At 42.1% G+C, this 20,112-nt stretch overlaps 1 protein-coding gene across 5 annotated transcripts; it reads right to left on the reverse strand.

Moving 5' to 3' along the window:
• Nucleotides 1-333: 333 nt before the first annotated feature.
• On the reverse strand, nucleotides 334-19,969 carry LOC115130892 (cytokine-dependent hematopoietic cell linker). 5 transcript variants are annotated; one of them, XM_029662458.2, is made up of 16 exons: nucleotides 19,777-19,959; nucleotides 15,293-15,446; nucleotides 14,073-14,125; nucleotides 13,885-13,942; nucleotides 13,698-13,760; nucleotides 13,243-13,277; nucleotides 10,553-10,572; nucleotides 10,380-10,454; nucleotides 10,164-10,182; nucleotides 9,944-9,968; nucleotides 9,787-9,862; nucleotides 9,660-9,685; nucleotides 9,428-9,525; nucleotides 9,160-9,237; nucleotides 8,387-8,554; nucleotides 7,619-7,993 (listed from the first exon to the last, which is right to left on the reverse strand). In XM_029662458.2, exons 2-16 carry the CDS (start codon nucleotides 15,423-15,425, stop codon nucleotides 7,841-7,843), a joined length of 1,080 nt encoding a protein of 359 aa, XP_029518318.1. In that variant the 5' UTR covers nucleotides 15,426-15,446; nucleotides 19,777-19,959; the 3' UTR covers nucleotides 7,619-7,840. The 5 variants fall into 5 exon arrangements, with proteins under 5 accessions (XP_064875898.1, XP_029518318.1, XP_029518316.1 ...); XM_029662456.2 differs by having other exon boundaries at nucleotides 10,164-10,185; nucleotides 19,777-19,958; XM_029662459.2 differs by having other exon boundaries at nucleotides 8,399-8,554; nucleotides 10,164-10,185; nucleotides 19,777-19,953.
• Nucleotides 19,970-20,112: the final 143 nt, after the last annotated feature.

The following is a 20,112-nucleotide window of genomic DNA, read 5'->3' on the forward strand; positions in this document are numbered from 1 at the left end:
AAATCTTGATGTAATGCAAGTATAGAGTAAGCATTAGAATAAGCAGCCTCAATATTTGCAGCCATGGGTGATAATATCTCTCTAGGAATTGATCGGTCCCTGCTGAAACCCCCTCCACCCAGCATAGACCAGCATACATTTCAAACTGGTCCATGCTGGTAAGATGCTGGTCTGTCAGAGCAGTTCACAATAAAAAAAAGTTTGAACAGTGCTTGGGCATAACAATGAGGACATTGATGAAAGAATGGGAATGAGGAAATAAAGAGGTACTGGTAAGGTAATGGCAGAAAGGCACTAAACCACTCTTTTTGAAGGTGTTTAATAACCGAGTCATATGTTTCCAGGCTTTTATTTTGCAACTTTGTATTACAGGCTATATAACCATCACAGCTTGACATAAAATACACCGTTTTTGACTTCTCGAAAACTGATTAACATGGTTCAATTTAGCTGACAATGTCAAGGATCTGTTGGCCAAGGCCAGGAGGGCCACACTTGAAATGAGGTACCAAATACCTTATCCCTGTATTCACTGCTTCTAAGAGACTTTATTGCATGTTACAAATAGCTGAAGTAAAAATGTATCTTTACAATGTAATAATTAAGGTTTCACTGTAGAAACATAATGTAAAATGGATTCCTTCACCTGATGAAAGAAAAATAAACTGCAAAAATAAGCACATTGTTGTCGTGCGCTACCCTGAAATCTCTGAAACTTCTATGGCTGCTTTTCATAACAGAAAGACATCTCAAAGTGCTTACCTTCCTAGGCCCTTAACACTCTACTTTCTCACAGGCTAATGTTAGCAAGTTTAAGAGAGCTGGTGGGAATGTTTTGTGATTTCAAAGTCATTAAAAAACACAGTATTTGATTTAAAGACCTATCACACACACATACCAAAACAATAAAAATCTCACTAGAAACTAGAAATCAGGAAACCTGTGATTAACAACAGTTGAACACTGTAAATCCAGGTGTTTACATAACTGAACACAACTAAAAACGGTATAAAGGTATTTATATTTTCAATAAAAAATGCACAGTGTTTAGATTGTAAACACCAGAACATATTTATTTGCTAAAACACTTTTTAAACAATTGAACACATTATTTTAACACTGTAGGTGTAACGGCATTCTTCCTCCTCTTCTGAGGAGGAGTAGCGAGAAGGATCGGAGGACCAATGCGCAGCGTGGTAAGTGTCCATAAAAAAAACCGAAACAGTACTGTGGCAACAAACACTCACACGGAAACAAACACCCACAAACCAAAAGTGAAACCCAGGCTACCTAAGTATGATTCTCTATCAGAGGCAACTAATGACACCTGCCTCTGATTGAGAACCATACTAGGCTGAACTCAAAACCCCAACATAGAAAAACACACATAGACTGCACACCCCAACTCACGCCCTGACCATACTAAATAAAGACAAAACAAAGGAAATTAAGGTCAGAACGTGGCAGTAGGGTTCGTGTAAAACCGCATATGTATATTTCCCAGTATGCCTTTAAAGTGAATATGAGTGATACCCACCCATGACTGTGTTTGTTAGTGGCATAGTTAAGGTTGATGTGTTCAAGAACTTCCAGTACTGAAATGTTTACTGACTTTACTGTTTTATCAATTAAAGGTGAACCCCTTTTTGACCACTTTATACATTTCATAAGGCCTTTAGTTATGGCCTAGTTATCCTCGACATTATGGCCTAGTTATCCTCGACATTGTGGTCTGAAAATCCTGTCTCATGGGCCAGATCAGACCTGCAAGTCACAATACACTGATTTATGAAGTGATTTACTTTTTCGTATTTGAATCCAACCAGAGACAGAATTTCCATTTTATCACCCACAAACTGCACTCAAAACGACTGATATAGTGAAAGACCTACAGTTGAAGTCAGAAGTTTACATACACCTTAGCCAAATACATTTAAAGTTTTTCACAGTTCCTGATATTTAATCCTAGTAGAAATTCCCTGTCTTAGGTTAGTTAGGATCACCACTTTATTTTAAGAATGTGAAATGTCAGAATAATAGTAGAGAGAATGATTTATTTCAGCTTTTATTTATTTCATCACATTCCCAGTGGATCAGAAGTTTACATACACTCAATTAGTATTTGGTAGCATTGCCTTTAAATCGTTTAATTTGGGTCAAATGTTTCAGGTAGCCTTCCACTAGCTTCCCACAATAAGTTGGGTGAATTTTGGCCCATTCCTCCTGACAGAACTGGTGTAACTGACTCAGGTTTGTAGGCCTCCTTGCTCACAAATATTCTATAGGATTGAGGCCAGGGCTTTAAACCATTTTCCCACAACTTTGGAAGTATGCTTGGGGTCATTGTCCATTTGGAAGACCCATCTGCTGTCACGGTCTTCCTCCTCTTCATCTGAAGAGGAGAGGCGAGAAGGATCAGAGGACCAAAATGCGGCGTGGTATGTGTTCATAGTGAATATTTAATTAAAGAAAGTACTGAACACTGCATACAAAAACAATAAACCAATAACGACTCAATAAATACAAAACAAAGGAAATAAAGGTCAGAACGTGACAGTACCCCTCCCCAAAGGTGCGGACTCCGGCCGCAAAACCTTAACCTATAGGGGAGGGTCTGGGTGGGCGTCTGTCCGCGGTGGCGGATCTGGCGCGGGACGTGGACCCCACTTCACCATCGTCTTAGTCCGCCTCATTGTCCGCCTCCGTGGCTTCCTAACCATGGCAACCCTTCTAAATGACCCCACTGGACAGAGGGGCGGAAGCTCGGGACAGAGGGGCGGAAGCTCGGGACAGAGGGGCTCTGGCGCCTCTGGGCTGAGGGGCTCTGGCGCCTCTGGGCTGAGGGGCCCTGGGCTGAGGGGCTCTGGGCTGAGGGGCTCTGGGCTGAGGGGCTCTGGCGCCTCAGACTCTGGCAGCGCCGGACAGGCGGGAGACTCCGGCAGCGCCGGACAGATAGGACCACTTGTAGGGAGGAGACAGAGAAACAGCCTGGTGCGTGGGGCTGCCACAGGACCCACCAGGCTGGGGAGACCTCCAGGAGGCCTGGTGTTAGGAGGAGGCACCTGAAGGACCGGGCTGTACGGGAGCACTGGAGCTCTGGTGCGCAGCCTTGCCACCACTCCCCCAGGCTGGATCACTACTCTAGCCCGGACCCTCCAGAGTGCAGGCACAGGTTGAACCGGGCTGTGGGTAAGCACGGGAGATCTAGTGCCTACTACACACACCTCTCCCTTAAGCTCCACTCCCACATTTGCCCGGCACGAGCGGAGCGCAGGCATAGGACGCACTGCACCCTCCCAGCGCCCCGGAGACACAGCACGCAGAGCCGGCCAGGATACCCTGGCCCGAAACGGCGTACCGGCGACCAGACACGCTGAGCAGGCACCATACGCCCTGGCTGGATGCCCACACTCGCATGATACTCTCGGGGGGGCTGCCCTATAGCGCACCAGGCTATGGGCACGTACTGGCGACACCGTGAGCTTAACCGCATAACACGGTGCCTGACCAGTAACGCGCTGCTTATAATAAGCACGAGGAGTGAGCTCAGGTCTGCTACCTGGCTTAGCCCCACACATCATGTGCCCCCCCCCTCCCATTTTTTTGGGGGGATGCCTCTCGTACCTGTCGCGCTGCCGTGCGGCCTCCTCATATCGCCGCCGCTCAGCTTTCGCTGCCTCCAGCTCTGCTTTGGGGCGGCGATATTCCCCAGCCTGTGCCCAGGGTGTCCCTCTCCGTTCAATATCTCCTCCCATGTCCAGGAGTCCTGTGATGCTGGCCGCTGTTGTTGCTGCTGCCGCTGCTGTCGTTGCTGTCCTTTACCACGCCGCTTGGTCCTTGGTTGGTGGGTGATTCTGTCACGGTCTTCCTCCTCTTCATCTGAAGAGGAGAGGCGAGAAGGATCAGAGGACCAAAATGCGACGTGGTATATGTTCATAGTGAATATTTAATTAAAGAAAGTACTGAACACTGCATACAAAAACAATAAACCAATAACGACCGTGAAGCTACAAATGAGACCTGTGCTGACACAAGCAACTAGCATAGACAATCACCCACAAACAAACAGTGCAACCCAGGCTACCTAAGTATGATTCTCAATCAGAGACAACTAATGACACCTGCCTCTGATTGAGAACCATACTAGGCCGAAACATACAAATCGCCAAATCATAGAAAAACAAACATAGACTACCCACCCAACTCACGCCCTGACCATACTCAATAAATACAAAACAAAGGAAATAAAGGTCAGAACGTGACATCTGCGACCAAGCTTTAACTTCCTGACTGATGTCTTGAGATGTTGCTTCAATATATCCACATAATTTTACTACCTCATGAAGCCATCTACTTTGTGCAGTCACCAGTCCCTACTGCAGCAAAGCACCCCCACAACATGATACTGCCACCCCCCGTGTTTCATGGTTGGGATGGTGTTCTTCGGCTTGCAAGCCTCCCCCTTTTTCCTCCAAACATAACGATGGTCATTATGGCCTATTTTTGTTTCATCAGACCAGAGAACATTTCTCCAAAAAGTACGATTTTTGTGCAGTTGCAAACCGTATTCTGGCTTTTTGTTGGCGGTTTTGGAGCAGCGGCTTCTTCCTTGCTGAGTGACCTTTCAAGTTATGTCGATATAGGACTCGTTTTTACTGTGGATATAGATACTTTGTACCTGTTTCCTCCAGCATCTTCACAAGGTCCTTTGCTGTTGTTCTGGGATTGATTTGCACTTTTCGCACCGAAGTACGTTAATCTCTAGGAGACAAAATGCATCTCCTTCCTGAGCGGTATGACGGCTGCATGGTCCCATTGTGTTTATGCTTGCGTACTATTGTTTGTACAGATGAACTTGGTACCTTCAGGTGTTTGGAAATTGCTCCCAAGGATGAACCAGACCTGTGGAGGTCTACAATTATTTGTCTGAGGTCTTGGCTGATTTCTTTTGAATTTCTCATGATGTCAAGCAAAGAGGCAGTGAGTTTGAAGGTAGGCCTTGAAATACATCCACAGGTGCACCTCCAATTGACTCAAATGATTTCAATTAGCCTATCAGAAGCTTCTAAAGTCACGACATCATTTCCTGGAATTTTCCAAGCTGTTTAAAGGCACAGTCAACTTAGTGTATGTAAACTTCTGACCCACTGGAATTGTTATACATTGAATTATAAGTGAAATAATCTGTCTGTGAACAATTGTTGGAAAAATGACTTGTGTCATGCACAAAGTAGATGTCCTAACCTACTTGCCAAAGCTATAGTTTGTTAACAATAAATTTGTGGAGTGGTCGAAAAGCGAGTTTTATTGTCTTCAACCTAAGTGTATCTAAACTTCCGACTTCAACTGTATAATGTAACATTAACTAAATGATCTATACTGGAACAACAATCTCAGTAAAGTGTGCAAGAAATCTAACTGCTTATAGATTGGATTAGTTTTGAAAAATGTACGTTATTTATATAGTATAAGATCAATTAATCAATCAATGTGTATGAGGAAACTGTTAGAGGAAATTATAGTTGAAATGATTAATTATGTATACATTTTTGATTAGAACCATTTATTCTAATACTATTATGTTATGGTATGAAAGGTATGGGTTCTTGGTTAAGCTGTTACTGAAAATGTAAGTAAAAACGAATTAATTGTCTGTACCTTGCGGGTTTAAGGGGGAGAGATGATATAGCTTTTCAGACAGATAAGAATGTTTGGTTTGTGTTCCATTAGTGGAGAAAAGTATATATTTTAGACAGATTAGAATGTCTGGTTTATGAGGGGAGTAGAAAACATCTCTGGACCTGAAAACACTGGGCTATTGTGGGAATCGGAGAGAGTGTGGGAAACTGATGATGTCATTTTCAGTTTATAACCTGTGGAAATATGTGTATGTAGTCAGTACTCTCTGGAATTAAACGCTGTTTACCTGGCTTTTAAGACTGGTCTCGATCTACTTCATGTATAATTAATGAACATACACCTCATTAATGAACTAGAACGAGTGCAAATTGGTTTTGGCTACAAAATACATAGGAATTTAGAATTCCTCTATCAGAAACATTTAGTTGAAGTCGGAAGTTCAAAAAGCCAAATACTATTGGCTTATTGTGGGATAGTCACATTTAAGCCCCTCATTTAAATACACAGATGACAACATCTTATTCTCTTACCAAATGTAGGGCTCTATTCAATCTGTATCGCTGGTGTTACAGATAGAACGCTAGAAATGTAAAGGTCATTTCCAATTGAGCCGACATCTGCAGCGGATTGAATAGAGACCTTACATAAGCCTTAAACATAATCAAATGTTTGCAGGGTGTTGTTTACATAGCTAGCTAGTCTACTGGTGCTAAGAACTGTCAGTCAATGCAAGCTTTTGACTGGTACTGTAAATATGACAACACTATATAATGCTTTATGAAGCACATTGGTTTAGTGTTCTATAGCAGGGTTTCTCAAACTCAGCCCCCCTCCCCTCGGGTGCATGTTTTTTTCTTCCTCCTAGCACTACACAGCTGGTTTCAAATAATCAACTCGTCATCAAGTTTAGATTATTTGAATCAGCTGTTTAGTACTCGGGCAAAAACCAAAACATGCACCCGAGGACTGAGTTTGGAGAACCCTGCTCTATAGTACATTCTCTCACATGTGCAGAACTCTAAATAATTCTGGGATTTGGTTATACCCCTCTGGACATTAATAGTAGAATCACCCAAGATAATGAAATGAGAATCGTATTTAGAATTGAGGTGTAAACTGCTCCAGTGAGAACCAGTAGAATCACGGAGCAGTTCATCTCTAAACTCATCTTTGTGTTTGAGTCCTAGTGATGCAGCCAATCAGGATATTAATTTCATTCCTACATGACTGTGACCAAGTAGACCAGTGTTTCCCAAACACTGGGGCGTGCTCCCAGCCCCCAAACATGTTTATATATAAATACACGTTTAAAGCCGGAACTCAGTCCGGCTTTAAATGTACTCTTGAATGTTGTAATAGTAGAATGCACAAGGTGCAATTTCGAAATTGGGAAGTGCATCATCAGTTCCTCTTGTCATGTCAGTCATTGCATTACTTACAGTGCTATTAATAACTTGTTTGATATGTCCAGATCAACAAGCCCATGTCAGCTAACGTTTTTTTAATTTGTTTTTTTCAGGCCATAGATATTGTTTTAATTTTAGTCACTCAAATATCACATTAATACACACTATACATGACACAATGTATAGAATTGCAAGAACATTTGCTTTAAAACTATAAAATGTTCTTTGCACCCCATGACAAAATGTGTAGAACTGCAGGAAATAAGCTTTAAACTTGCAAAATTCTCTCCACCAACAGGAGTGGTGTGAAAAGTTTGTGTCATGAACAGTGCTTGTGCCCGTAGAAATAGACGTGTTGGGTGCTCAGTTGATGAGGCTGGTAACTCATCAACTGAATGGACCTGTTGGTATTCATCCATAAATCTTTGTTAGATATCTATTGATTTGTTCTTCACACAGAAGTGTGACACAGAGAAATTGCCTTCCAGTTCTGTATTAGCAGTGACTCCTTGATTTATACTTGAATTATCTGTTTTACTTTTGCAACAGAAAAACACATTTCTAAGTCAGTCTCAATGCTTCCTTAAAACTTTTTATTTAGGCAAGTTTACATAATGTCTATACAGTACATGTACTCAGAGGCAAGACAATGGTGAGTCTATGTACAGAGTAGAGAGCGAAATGTGACAATTTATAGTAAAATATAGCACATTACAAAACAGATAAATACAGACAAATCCAGTGGATCAACTCAGACAAAATGTGATAGTTATTGCTTGGGCACAGAGGGCCTTTCATTCCAACAGTTGGTTGACAACCTCTTTTGTGATTGGGTATGTCAACACACAGTTCCCCTGATATCTGTTAGCTAATTGGTTCCTCCCATTGATCAGGACGACAGGGAATATGGAGTGAAATCTGACGATGTCTGCCACAGAATCAAACATCTAGGGAGAAAATAAAGCATTCATGTTAGCCATGTAAGGATAAGCTTCATACTTAAAGTGTGATAGAGTGATTCTTATAGCAACAATCCATATCGGTGAAACTGCCACGTCCGTTTGCAGTATTACAACAACAAAGATGTTACTTTAAAACAACAAACACAGTTTTTGTTCATTGCACGTGTGGTAGAACAGCAGCGTATATAGGCCTACTACCATGTTTTTTTTTACTGTGATGCTGGAGGCTCATTTCCTCAAAACAAAAACAATAACAAAGCGGCCTGCAGCGGCCAGTGGCGCTGTTTCGGCCATTGCGGATCTCTGCGTTAAAGTCAATTCAAATCTACTCAAGCAAAGTTCAAGTAAAGTCTACTAAGGTAAAGTACTCATTCTTACTTGTCTACTCACATCATTGGCACTTTGCCCAGTCCCAAGGACATACTTGGAGGTGCTATCAATGAACCGAATTTTAACGTTGAAAACTCTCTTGTCATGAAACACTGCTAAGACAAAGGGTTCGCTCTTCGTGTTCCTTGAGCAATTCCGCACCAAAAATGCCCCATTCTGTTAGGGAGACATTTGGGTAACACTTTATTGAAAGAGTACATATACACTGACTTCAAAGTTACAACCCATACATAACACATTCATAAGCAGTACGTAATCATTTTATATAGATTGTATCATTAATATTACTTAATTACTACTGTACATTAAAATATACTGTCAGAGTCGTGTGTATAGGTGGCAGGGAAGTCAGGCGCAGGAGAGTCAAACGGAGTGTAAATGGAGTCTTTTAATATAAGTCCACTTAACATGCTCCAAACACTAAATACGTACAGACATAAACGAACATGGGTACGAGGACCCGTCGCGCACCTATACAACATAAAACAACACTTGACATAAAACAATCTCTGACAAAGACATGAGGGGAAACAGAGGATTAAATACACAACAGGTAATGAATGGGATTGAAAACAGGTGTGTGGGAAGACAAGACAAAACCAATGGAAAATGAAAAATGGATCAATGATGGCTAGAAGGCCGGTGACGTCGACCGCCGAGCACCGCCCGAACAAGGAGAGGCAACGACTTCGGCAGAAGTCGTGACATATACAGTGCTCCCTTTGTGCCTCGTTACTTAAATAACACCTCACATTACAAACCTTATTCACCAGGTGTAAGGCATGTTCAGCCTCTGCTCGATCACAAGCTCCTATGTACCAGTCTTGTTCATTGTATGTCTGGAAAAAAATAAAGCATATTGTAATTTCATAAACGGGCCAATCATGTAAGCTACAGTACATTGGCATTTTCTGTCATAGTTTTGGTTCTTTCATTACTTCCAAGTAATCTTCAAGCACATCATTGTCCTGTTTGATTTGGTGGATATCACCCATTTGGAGATGTGCCTGGTGTATTCAGGCAGCATACCTGACACGGTCTTTCCTTGGGGACAAAGTCATGCTGCTCCACGTCATCTTTGGTTTGAGGCCACTCATGGTGTTGTTGGCGCTTCACTGAGGACTCTTCTACATGGCATAAAACAAGACAGGCTTTCAATTGCATTCATCATACCCGACACAGTTGTTTATTTTCTATAGGTACATTGGAGATAAATGCAATTAAACTATACAAAATGTTGAGATGACAAGGTCTTATTTACCTGGGATATGGTGCCTTTGTTGTAACCTAATTCAAGAATCAAATAATGTGTTATCTTAAACATAGAAAAATACTCATGAACTATTGTAGTGGTTTTAAAGACCTTCACGAAAATTCCTCCCTAGTACCTTATGTCTGTGTTGAGTTGAGATTCAAGGTCCAGTGAATGTCTTTGGATAGTTTGCTCTCTCCTTAAACAATTACCTAAAATATGTTAACATTTCTATTATTATTACAACCTTAGAGTGTTTGGTTTCTTTAATATGGAATTGAAATAGTACTCACTATTTGAGGGTGTATTGCATTCCACCTATAATTAATATGAAGCATACATTATACGTGATGAACGTGAAGCAACCATCCTTAATAGCTATTCATTTACGTGTTAGTCAGTTTTAGCAAGAACGTTTTATGGACCGCTAACACTGCATCCATGTAGATAGATTCACCCAAAAATAGACTTTTAGCTAAAATTAGGCATACAATATGTGATTTAACCTCTTACATTTTCTTGTCTTCTCTGTCTGCTGGAGAGGAAAAGAGACAGACCCATTTTACAATTCTCTTTCAATTGGAAATATAACTATAGGTGAATGTAATTTCTGAGATGGGTCATGGTGGAATCACATTCAACCAACAGGTGGCACTAATACTCCATATAACATTGCATTAGTGTCCCCTTAATGTCCCTATGGTGTTAGGTATATGGACAATAACTCACTCTCTCCTGCAGGGCCTCTGGAGGTTCAGCCCAGACAGCTTGTTCATTAGGTCCTTAGGTAAGGATGGTGGGGACCTGGAACCAAACCGTATTAAAGTCTCAACAAAGGTTTCAAAACGAAAATACTGGACTTAGAAACATAATACTGATAAATAGATTAGAGGGACTATTACCTTGGTGGGAGTAGCATGTTCTGGAAAAGAGGAATATCAAGAGGAATGTATTTTAAATTTGGCACTCTTTTCCAGTTTGGAAAATGTTTTTTGTTTGTAAATCTTAATTGTCAACCTCTTGGTCTTTCCCAGAGCTTTTTAGTTTCTGCCTACAAGACAGAAACTAAAACAAGAAGCTCCCGCGTTCAGGTCTGTTCAACGCTGGTCCGACCAATCTGATTCCACGCTTCAAGACTGCTTCGATCACTCGGACTGGGATATGTTCCGCATTGCGTCAAACAACAACATTGACGAATACGCTGATTCGGTGAGCGAGTTCATTATAAAGTGCATTGATGATGACGTTCCCATAGCAACGATTAAAACATTCCCAAACCAGAAACCGTGGATTGATGGCAGCATTCTCGTGAAACTGAAAGCACAAACCACTGCTTTTAACCAGGGAAAGATGACCGGAAACATGACCGAATACAAACAGTGTAGCTATTCCCTCCGCAAGGCAATTAAACAAGCTAAGCATCAGTATAGAGACAAAGTAGAGTCACAATTCAACGGCTCAGACACACGAGGTATGTGGCAGTGTCTACAGTCAATCACGGATTACAAAAAGAAAACCAGCCCTGTCAAGACCCAGGATGTCTTGCTCCCAGGCAGACTAAATAACTTTTTTTTGCCCGCTTTGAGGACAATACAGTACCACTGACAAGGCCCGCAACCAAAACCTGCTGACTCTCCTTCACTGCAGCCGATGTGAGGAAAACATTTAAACGTGTTAACCCTCGCAAGGCTGCAGGCCCATAAGGCATCCCCAGCCGCGTCCTCAGAGCATGCGCAGACCAGCTGGCTGGTGTGTTTACGGACATACTCAATCAATCCTTATCCCAGTCTGCTGTTCCCACATGCTTCAAGAAGGCCACCATTGTCCCTGTTCCCAAGAAAGCTAAGGTAACTGAGCTAAACGACTACCGCCCCGTAGCACTCACTTCCGTCATCATGAAGTGCTTTGAGAGACTAGTCAAGGACCATATCACCTCCACCCTACCTGGCACCCTATACCCACTCCAATTTGCTTACCGCCCAAATAGGTCCACAGACGATGCAATCTCAACCACACTGCACACTGCCCTAACCCATCTGGACAAGAGGAATACCTATGTGAGAATGCTGTTCATCGACTTCAGCTCAGCATTTAACACCATAGTACCCTCCAAACTAGTTATCAAGCTCGAGACCCTGGGTCTCGACCCCGCCCTGTGCAACTGGGTAGTGGACTTCCTGACAGGCCGCCCCCAGGTGGTGAGGGTAGGTCACAACATCTCCACCCCGCTGATCCTCAACACTTGGGCCCCACAAGGGTGCTTTCTGAGCCCTCTCCTGTACTCCCTGTTCACCCACGACTGCGTGGCCACGCACGCCTCCAACTCAATCATCAAGTTTGCAGACTACACAACAGTGGTAGGCTTGATTACCAACAACGACGAGACGGCCTACAGGGAGGGGGTGAGGGCCCTCGGAGTGTGGTGTCAGGAAAATAACCTCACATTCAACGTCAACAAAACAAAGAAGATGATTGTGGACTTCAGGAAACAGCAGAGGGAGCACCCCCCTATCCACATCGATGGGACAGTAGTGGAGAGGGTAGTAAGTTTTAAGTTCCTCGGTGTACACATCACGGACAAACTGAATTGGTCCACCCACACAGACAGCACCGTGAAGAAGGTCAACCTCAGGAGGCTGAAGAAATTCAGCTTGTCACCAAAAGCACTCACAAACTTCTACAGATGCACAATCGAGAGCATCCTGTCGGGCTGTATCACCACCTGGTACGGCAGCTGCTCCGCCCACAACCGTAAGGCTCTCCAGAGGGTAGTGAGGTCTGCACAACGCATCACCGGGAGCAAACTACCTGCCCTCCAGGACACCTACACCACCCAATGTCACAGGAAGGCCATAAAGATCATCAAGGACAACAACCACCCGAGCCACTGCCTGTTCACCCCGCTATCATCCAGAAGGCGAGGTCAGTACAGGTGCATCAAAGCAGGGACCGAGAGACTGAAAAACAGCTTCTATCTCAAGGCCATCAGACTGTTAAACAGCCACCACTAACAATGAATGGCTGCTGCCAACACACTGACTCAACTCCAGCCACTTTAAAAACGGGAATTGATGGAAATTGATGGAAAATATATCACTAGCCACTTTAAACAATGCTACTTAATATAATGTTTACATACCCTACATTACTCATCTCATATGTATATGTATATACTGTACTCAATATCATCTACTGCATCTTTATGTAATACATGTATCACTAGCCACTTTAAACTATGCCATTTTGTTTACATACCCTACATTACTCATCTCATATGTATATACTGTACTCTATACCATCTACTGTATCTTGCCTATGCTGTTCTGTACCATCACTCATTCATATATCTTTATGTACATATTCTTTATCCCCTTACACTTGTGTCTATAAGGTAGTAGTTTTGGAATTGTTAGGTTAGATTACTCGTTGGTTATTACTGCATTGCCGGAACTAGAAGCACAAGCATTTCGCTACACTCACATTAACATCTGCTAACCATGTGTATGTGACCAATACATTTGATTTGATTTGATTTGAGCTTTTGTTTGAAATGCTGAATAGTATAATTTTTTTAACAGTGTAAAACATTTACCTGTTCTGTAGGCTCCATGACTTGTGCTCTGTCATCTGTAAAACAACAGCTCTTGAACTGGATTACCTTTGCTGTGCTATATGACCATCTTGACATCATCATGTTTATGAATTGGAATAAATGCAGTCATTTTCTGCATGCACCGATTATTATCAATTATCCCAATCAAAACTGATATTAATAGATTACATTATTATCACCAATGATTACTGATGAGTGGCGCAGCGGTCTAAGGCACTGCATCTCAGGGCAAGAGGTGACATTACAGTCCCTGGTTTGAATCCAGGCTGAATCACATCCCACTGTGATTGGGAGTCCCATAGGGCGGTGCACAATTGGCCCAGCGTCATCTGGGTTTGGCCGGGGTAGGCCGTCATTGTAATAAGAATTTGTTCTTAACTGACTTGCTTAGTTAAATAAAGATAAAATGACAACTCCTGTTTGGTGATTATTACCTAACTGGGTCCTCCTTGGTTTTCTGGGCTTCAGTTGGCGGTTGACAGAAGGTCCGGTATTTCCTATTCAAAACAATGCCATGGATCCATTGACCAAACTTGAAACATGACCAAGGAGTGTCTGTATTGGAACTCTCTACCAACTCTTATATGCGCTTCAATCAGTAATTATTTGGGTTTCAGTTACCTGGAGAAGTACAAGGGAGGCCTCTTTTGGGATGCCGTGGGGGTATGATAGGGCTGCCCTACAAGCAAGACAAAACATGGCAATAAACATTAATATCATGTTTAAATAATGGGTTTAAACTCACTGTTGATTGGATGTAAACTGGCAAATTGTGCGATGTAAAAGAAGAACTGAGGAAAATCACGTACACATGAAGTGGAGCTGATACTCTGAGCATAGGAGGATCTGGAAATGTCCCTATCTTTAAAGAAAGAATATCATTATTATTCATCTCAACATTATTATTAGTAACATTATTACTACAGAGCAGCTGTGGGGCTCCTGACTGTGGTATTACTACAGAGCAGCTGTGGGGACCCTGACTGTAATATCACTACAGAGCAGATGTGGGGCACCTGACTATCATATTACTACAGAGCAGCTTTGGGGCTCCTGACTATCATATAATACAGAGCAGCTGTGGGGCTCCTGACTGTGGTATTACTACAGAGCAGCTGTGGGGCTCCTGACTGTGGTATTACTACAGAGCAGCTGTGGGGCTCCTGACTGTCATATTACTACAGAGCAGCTGCGGGCACCTGACTGTAATATTACAATATAGCAGCTGTGGGGCCCCTGACTGTGGTATTACAATATAGCAGCTGTGGGGCCCCTGTGGTATTACTACAGAGAAGCTGTGGGGCCCCTGACTGTGGTATTACTACAGAGCATCTGTGGGGCCCCAGACTGTAATATTACTGCAGAGCAGCTGTGGGGCCCCTGACTGTCAAATTACTACAGCGCAGCTGTGGGGCCCCTGCCTGTGGTATTACTACAGAGCAGCTGTGTGCCCCTGCGGCCCCTGATTGTGGTATTACTACAGACCATCCATAATCCATGAGGAGTTTACTGACACAACTCATGCTATTCTCTCCCCGTTAATTTCAGGATAATTGTATCTCTCCCACAGTGTGGATTTGATTGGCCTACAGATGGCTCTAGAGATCCACACAGAGGCCTCTCTCAGCAGCATGAGATCTCACTTACAGCTCCGCTTTCTGTCTCACATTGGGTTTGGATGTCACACTTGTTCTTGCCCACACTTTATTTACTTACTTCTTATTAGACTGGTGCACAATGGAGCTTCTAATCTAGTCTAAATCTACTTTGTGCTTGAATGTTTTAAAACGTCTCGTAAAATACACAATGCAAAGTAAAACATTATTTTTTATTATTTTTTACATATTACATTTTAAGTTTAATTATAGATATACAGTATGTTAATTATAGGTACTTTGTATTTGTCATGTGTGGATAGCTAATCATACCTTTAATACAAGATGGAAGAGCAACTTCTCTGTTTTCTACTTTTTACCTGCTCTAATTCTATTATTCTATCTAATAGATTGTCAGGGACTAGAGTTCGTACCTGCATAGTCTCTGTCTGACTCGGAGGCTCTGGCAGGAAGGATGTGCACCAAGAACTCTTCTTCATGGTTATCAGGGACATGATACTCATCCTCCTCCATGTTGCTATAGCGACCATATCTCTGTTTGGTCATGTTGCCTCTCTTCTAAGGTTCCTGTGGAGAATGAGAAGGAGCTACTTCAATGTGAGATTCTCACATACTGTAGACTTCACACAAACTGCATGAAACTGGTGACTCGTTACCTAATACGTTACCTAATAGTTTGTTTTTGTCTGGTGTATATTAGAGTCATCATTAGCTCCACATAAAGTACCATCAGGATGTTTCCCCTGAAATCAGTAAAACCTTTGCAGTCTAATCAGAAATGTCTCAGAAACGTCATTATTCATTTACTGTAACTGAGTCTACTGTGGTGTGAGTGCTGGTGTTGGGCCATGTTTTAACATGACTGTGCTGCAACCCAGAAGAAGACAATGCCCTCTTCACGCGGCCCACCACATTAATGCCACAATAATGCTTTACGCTCACTTCACCCACTTTGACTAAACAAGCCACAATGTGACAGATGGTGGAACTGGCAGCGTGGGTGGTGGAGGGTTGGAGGGCAAAGGACATTAACAGAATTTGAGAGGCCTTGACCGACAATACAGTGATATCTCTCCCGCGTCTGAAAATATATGTCTGAAATGAAATGGGACTAGACAAACAGACACACAGACAGTTGGTAAGAGGGACAGACTGACTGACAGGAGAGAAGAGATGCATAAGGGAATTTACACTATACATTCACTCTCAAAAGTCGTTGAATGTAGTACTTCACCGAGGGCCTATCAGTAAAGACCTACAGTTGAAGTCGGAGGTTTACGTTCACAGCCAAATACATTTAAATGCAATTATTAACAATTCCTGACAATTAATTAGAGTAAAAATTCCCTGTCTTAGGCCAGTTAGGATCACCACTTTATTTTAAGAATGTGAAATGTCAGAATAATAGTAGAGAGAATGATTTATTTCTGCTTTTATTTCTTTCATCACATCCCCAGTGGGTCAGAAGTTTACATACACTCAATTAGTATTTGGTAGCATTGCATTTAAATAGTTTAACTTGGGTCAAACGTAAGTTAATTGTGAAGGCTTGGTCGCAAATGGGTCTTCCAAATGGACAATGACCCCAAGCATACTTCCAAAGTTGTGGCAAAATGGCTTAAGGACAACAAAGTCAAGGTATTGGAGTGGCCATTACAAAGCCCTGACCTCAATATTTGTGGGCAGAACTGAAAAAGCGTGTGCGAGCAAGGAGGCCTAGAAACCTGACTCAGTTACACCAGCTCTGTCAAGAGGAATGGGCCAAAATTCACCCAACTTATTGTGAGAAGCTTGTGGAAGGCTACCTGAAACGTTTGACCTAAATTAAACAATTTAAAGGCAATGCTACCAAATACTAATTGAGTGTATGCAAACTTCTGACCCACTGGGAATGTGATGAAAGAAATAAAAGCAGAAAGAAATAATTCTCTCTACTATTATTCTGACATTTCACATTCTTAAAATAATGTGATGATCCTAACTGCCCTAAGACAGGGAATTTGTACTCAGATTAAATGTCAGAAATTGTGAAAAACTGAGTGTAAATGTATTTGGCTAAGATGTATGTAAACTTACGACTTCAACTGTATGTTTTATAGGCTCCTTTATACGCAGCCTTGTTGATTAGATTTTACACTTCGCAGCCACCGGAGTTTAACACGTGACTACAGTTAGCATTGAATTGTGGGTCATATCAACCCCACTAGTGATCAAAGTTCTTCACTAGCTCCCTCGACCTAAATCTAGGGCCGAGGGGGCAACGTTTGTGAATTGGACCTCTACTTAAGACGGCAATCAAACTGCATCCGGTTTCGACGTGGAGTCCCCAGAGGGAAAGTCGCTTATGCAAGGGTTGAGGAGGTAAAATTAACGTGTTTGGACTACAGCCCTAATAACAGGAAGAGTTGCAAGCTCTAAACCCCCCCCCCCCCCCTTCCAGGTTCATTGAAGTGGAACCAACAGGTCAGCCATTACTAACCATAATCACAGCAGACTCATAGCTGGTCCCTCTCTTCAGCTAACGATGAGGCCAAGCACATAATTAGCTTGGCATTTAACACAAGGCTGCACGTTCCAAAACAGCCCGTCCTTGGAACCTTTCATCCACTGACCACATGCAGAAGTACTGTGGGAACATCCCAAATGGCACCCGCACTATAGAGGGAATAGGTTGCCATTTGGAACGTACACTTAGTATTCTTTATGTTTGAAAGAGGACTTTCATTGGCCTCATGCCTGTTTCATACCATCTTACATTCCATACCTTTATCCTCTGTATAAATACCAGACGACAGACTCTCTGCCCTACGGTGTGTAAATGGTTTGACAAGTTAAGAAATTAGCATGAGCACCTTGAAGTGGGGCTCCTGATGGAATAAAATAGGTGACAATGGCTGGCAAGACCGTTTCAGAGAACACAAATATATATTTCTTGTGATATTAAGCAATGTTCAGATGGAGATGATATTAGTAGATGCACATCACAACAGACACAGTCGACTGAAGGCTACAGAGCTGGTCTGATCAGATAAGAGGCACTAGACCATTAAATGTTAGAATTCAACCATATCAAAAAATATATACATTTGTAATATTTGCTTTTTTTTTCAGTGGGGTAATAATATGCTTTTTCTGAAACTGTGACTTTATCATTTTTTAAAGAGCAAAATATAGAAATAGCCAGTGGTGCATCCTCCAACAGTGCCATCATCAACCATCAACCAAACAGAGGAGAAAGTATGCATAACCATTGCCAAAAGAATCTCACTAAATATCAGTCACAGCCAAATCCCCATGAAGGGATGAACCAGAGCATGTTTGCTTATATAGTACAGATGATTGAGATGCTACATCCACATCCCACGAGAAAATTGCATACGGAGGGAAAAACACAGCCATTAAAAAACAAGCAACACTTTCAGGAGTTCTTGGCTACTAAGCTCTTAGAGTCATGGGTTTTCAAAGCCTGCCTGTTCTCTTTGTTTTCACATTTATTTTCGACTAGAGCCTATCAATTATCTTTGGCTACTGATGCTGTTGCTTTTTGCAAGTTCACCAACTGAGACAGATGCTGAAATGAGAAACAGAGAAGAGAGTGGATGCCATGCATTTACTCTCAAAGACAAACTACCTTGTCAACATGCTTAGGCCACAATTGTAGAACAAGCCCAATAAGGGTTTCACAGACTTGTTACTACTCTGTAACCAGTAACATTTAGTGCCCACCAATGTTTTTTTTTTAATGTGGTATTACCATCATTCCTTTAGTCTTACCCGGATGTCATTGCACAGAAGTCTACTTGGCTAATTTTAGCCTTGCAACAACCAAAAATGACTTCCTGTGTTGGTGAGCAATGAGCATCAGCTACACAGCATACCACCCATGGCCTCACTTCTTCTTCAAGCCATTGTGGTCTGGCTAGAGAGATTTGGCCTCAATAGTGTCAGCTCAGAGAACAAACATCTGCACAAACATACATAAATGCGCTATGAGTAGTCAAACTGAAAATACAGATTTATTTGCTTTTGACCTGACATTTGACGATCTGATTGGACTTCTATTTTGACAATTTGAGCTGTCTGCTGCCCAGTATTTCGTAGGCGGACATTTTGGTGAAGTAGCTTCAGTTAGACATGTTCTCCACTTGTTTGATGTGGATGTGGACTTGAACTGGTATAAATAAATGCAGGTATGTGCTTATCCCTTTTACATCCCATTTCCTGTGCAGTATTCTCATCATGCTGCCGCCCACAGCTGAGTATCATGGTTTCAAAATTGCACATTGAAAGTAACTGTGGAGCACCAATAACAGGGCTAGATCGACAATCTGTGAAACCAATTTACCATCTGAAACAGAAGCCGGGGAGACATGTTTTCTGCAGGGAGGATTATTCTCCACTCATATATTTCTCAGATGATACTTCTCATCACACAGAACATTCAGTAATTTGGGTTAAAAATAAATGGCCTGCAGAAGCCTTCTCTTAACAGGTATTGCTCTTAATTTAAGCCTGAGCATCGTGACATTTCAACATCTGCTCTCCAAAGTGCAAGGGTGGTGTTGTGACATTTACTTTTTTCTCATTAGATTAACTCTCCATCTGTGCCTACGTCTATTTCAGGAGTGTCAACTCGCACCCATTTATGAAGAATAGTATATTCAAGCCCGGAGATGAACTGCTTGTAGGAATGGGATTAAAGTCTTGCAAAAGCGTTTGTAAGCTTGAATTGTAGGTTTAAATTTAGCTCATAAATACAAGTTCCCACATACAATTCTGGGTTAACTTTTTACATCAAAGTACCAAAAATAAATAGGCTGATCTTCCAATCAAATGGCTTTATTGTTTATGCCTCCATCTTAAAGAGAAACCAGGAAGGTGTTACAGAAATGCTTACCTTATAAGTAGAACGCAAAATATTGCACCATTGTCCACCCACAGTACAATCCAGGCCTCAGTATGGATACTTTAGAATGTTTTGGCCCTGTTTTTGATGAGAACAGTTTTAGGACACCACAATGTCTCTGTGTCTGTCTGCAGTGTAACCCGAAAGCTCTGCAGCAGCAGTACAGGTGCACAAGGTCAGCCTCTTTCCTGTGGTTTCCTTTGCGATGGTATAGTCTCATTTCCTCTAAAACGATTACCATCTGGCCTCTCATATTCTCACTGATGCTTATCTGTGATCTGTGAGCTACACCTCCTCCCTCCTCCACGACACACACCACCCTCATCT

The sequence above is a fragment of the Oncorhynchus nerka genome, linkage group LG6 (genome assembly GCF_034236695.1).
Source record: "Oncorhynchus nerka isolate Pitt River linkage group LG6, Oner_Uvic_2.0, whole genome shotgun sequence".
NCBI lineage: Eukaryota > Metazoa > Chordata > Actinopteri > Salmoniformes > Salmonidae > Oncorhynchus > Oncorhynchus nerka.

Bases quoted from the DNA above. Each gene is read 5' to 3' on its own strand.
- LOC115130892 (XM_029662456.2), bottom strand. From the start codon at position 15,425: ATGACCAAACAGAGATATGGTCGCTATAGCAACATGGAGGAGGATGAG. The intron at 10,573-13,242 runs GTAAATGTTTTA...CCTCTTTTCCAG, and splicing joins TCATGGAGCCTACAGAACAG to AACATGCTACTCCCACCAAG. The intron at 10,186-10,379 runs GTGAGTTATTGT...TTTCCTCTCCAG, and splicing joins CAGAGGCCCTGCAGGAGAGA to CAGACAGAGAAGACAAGAAA.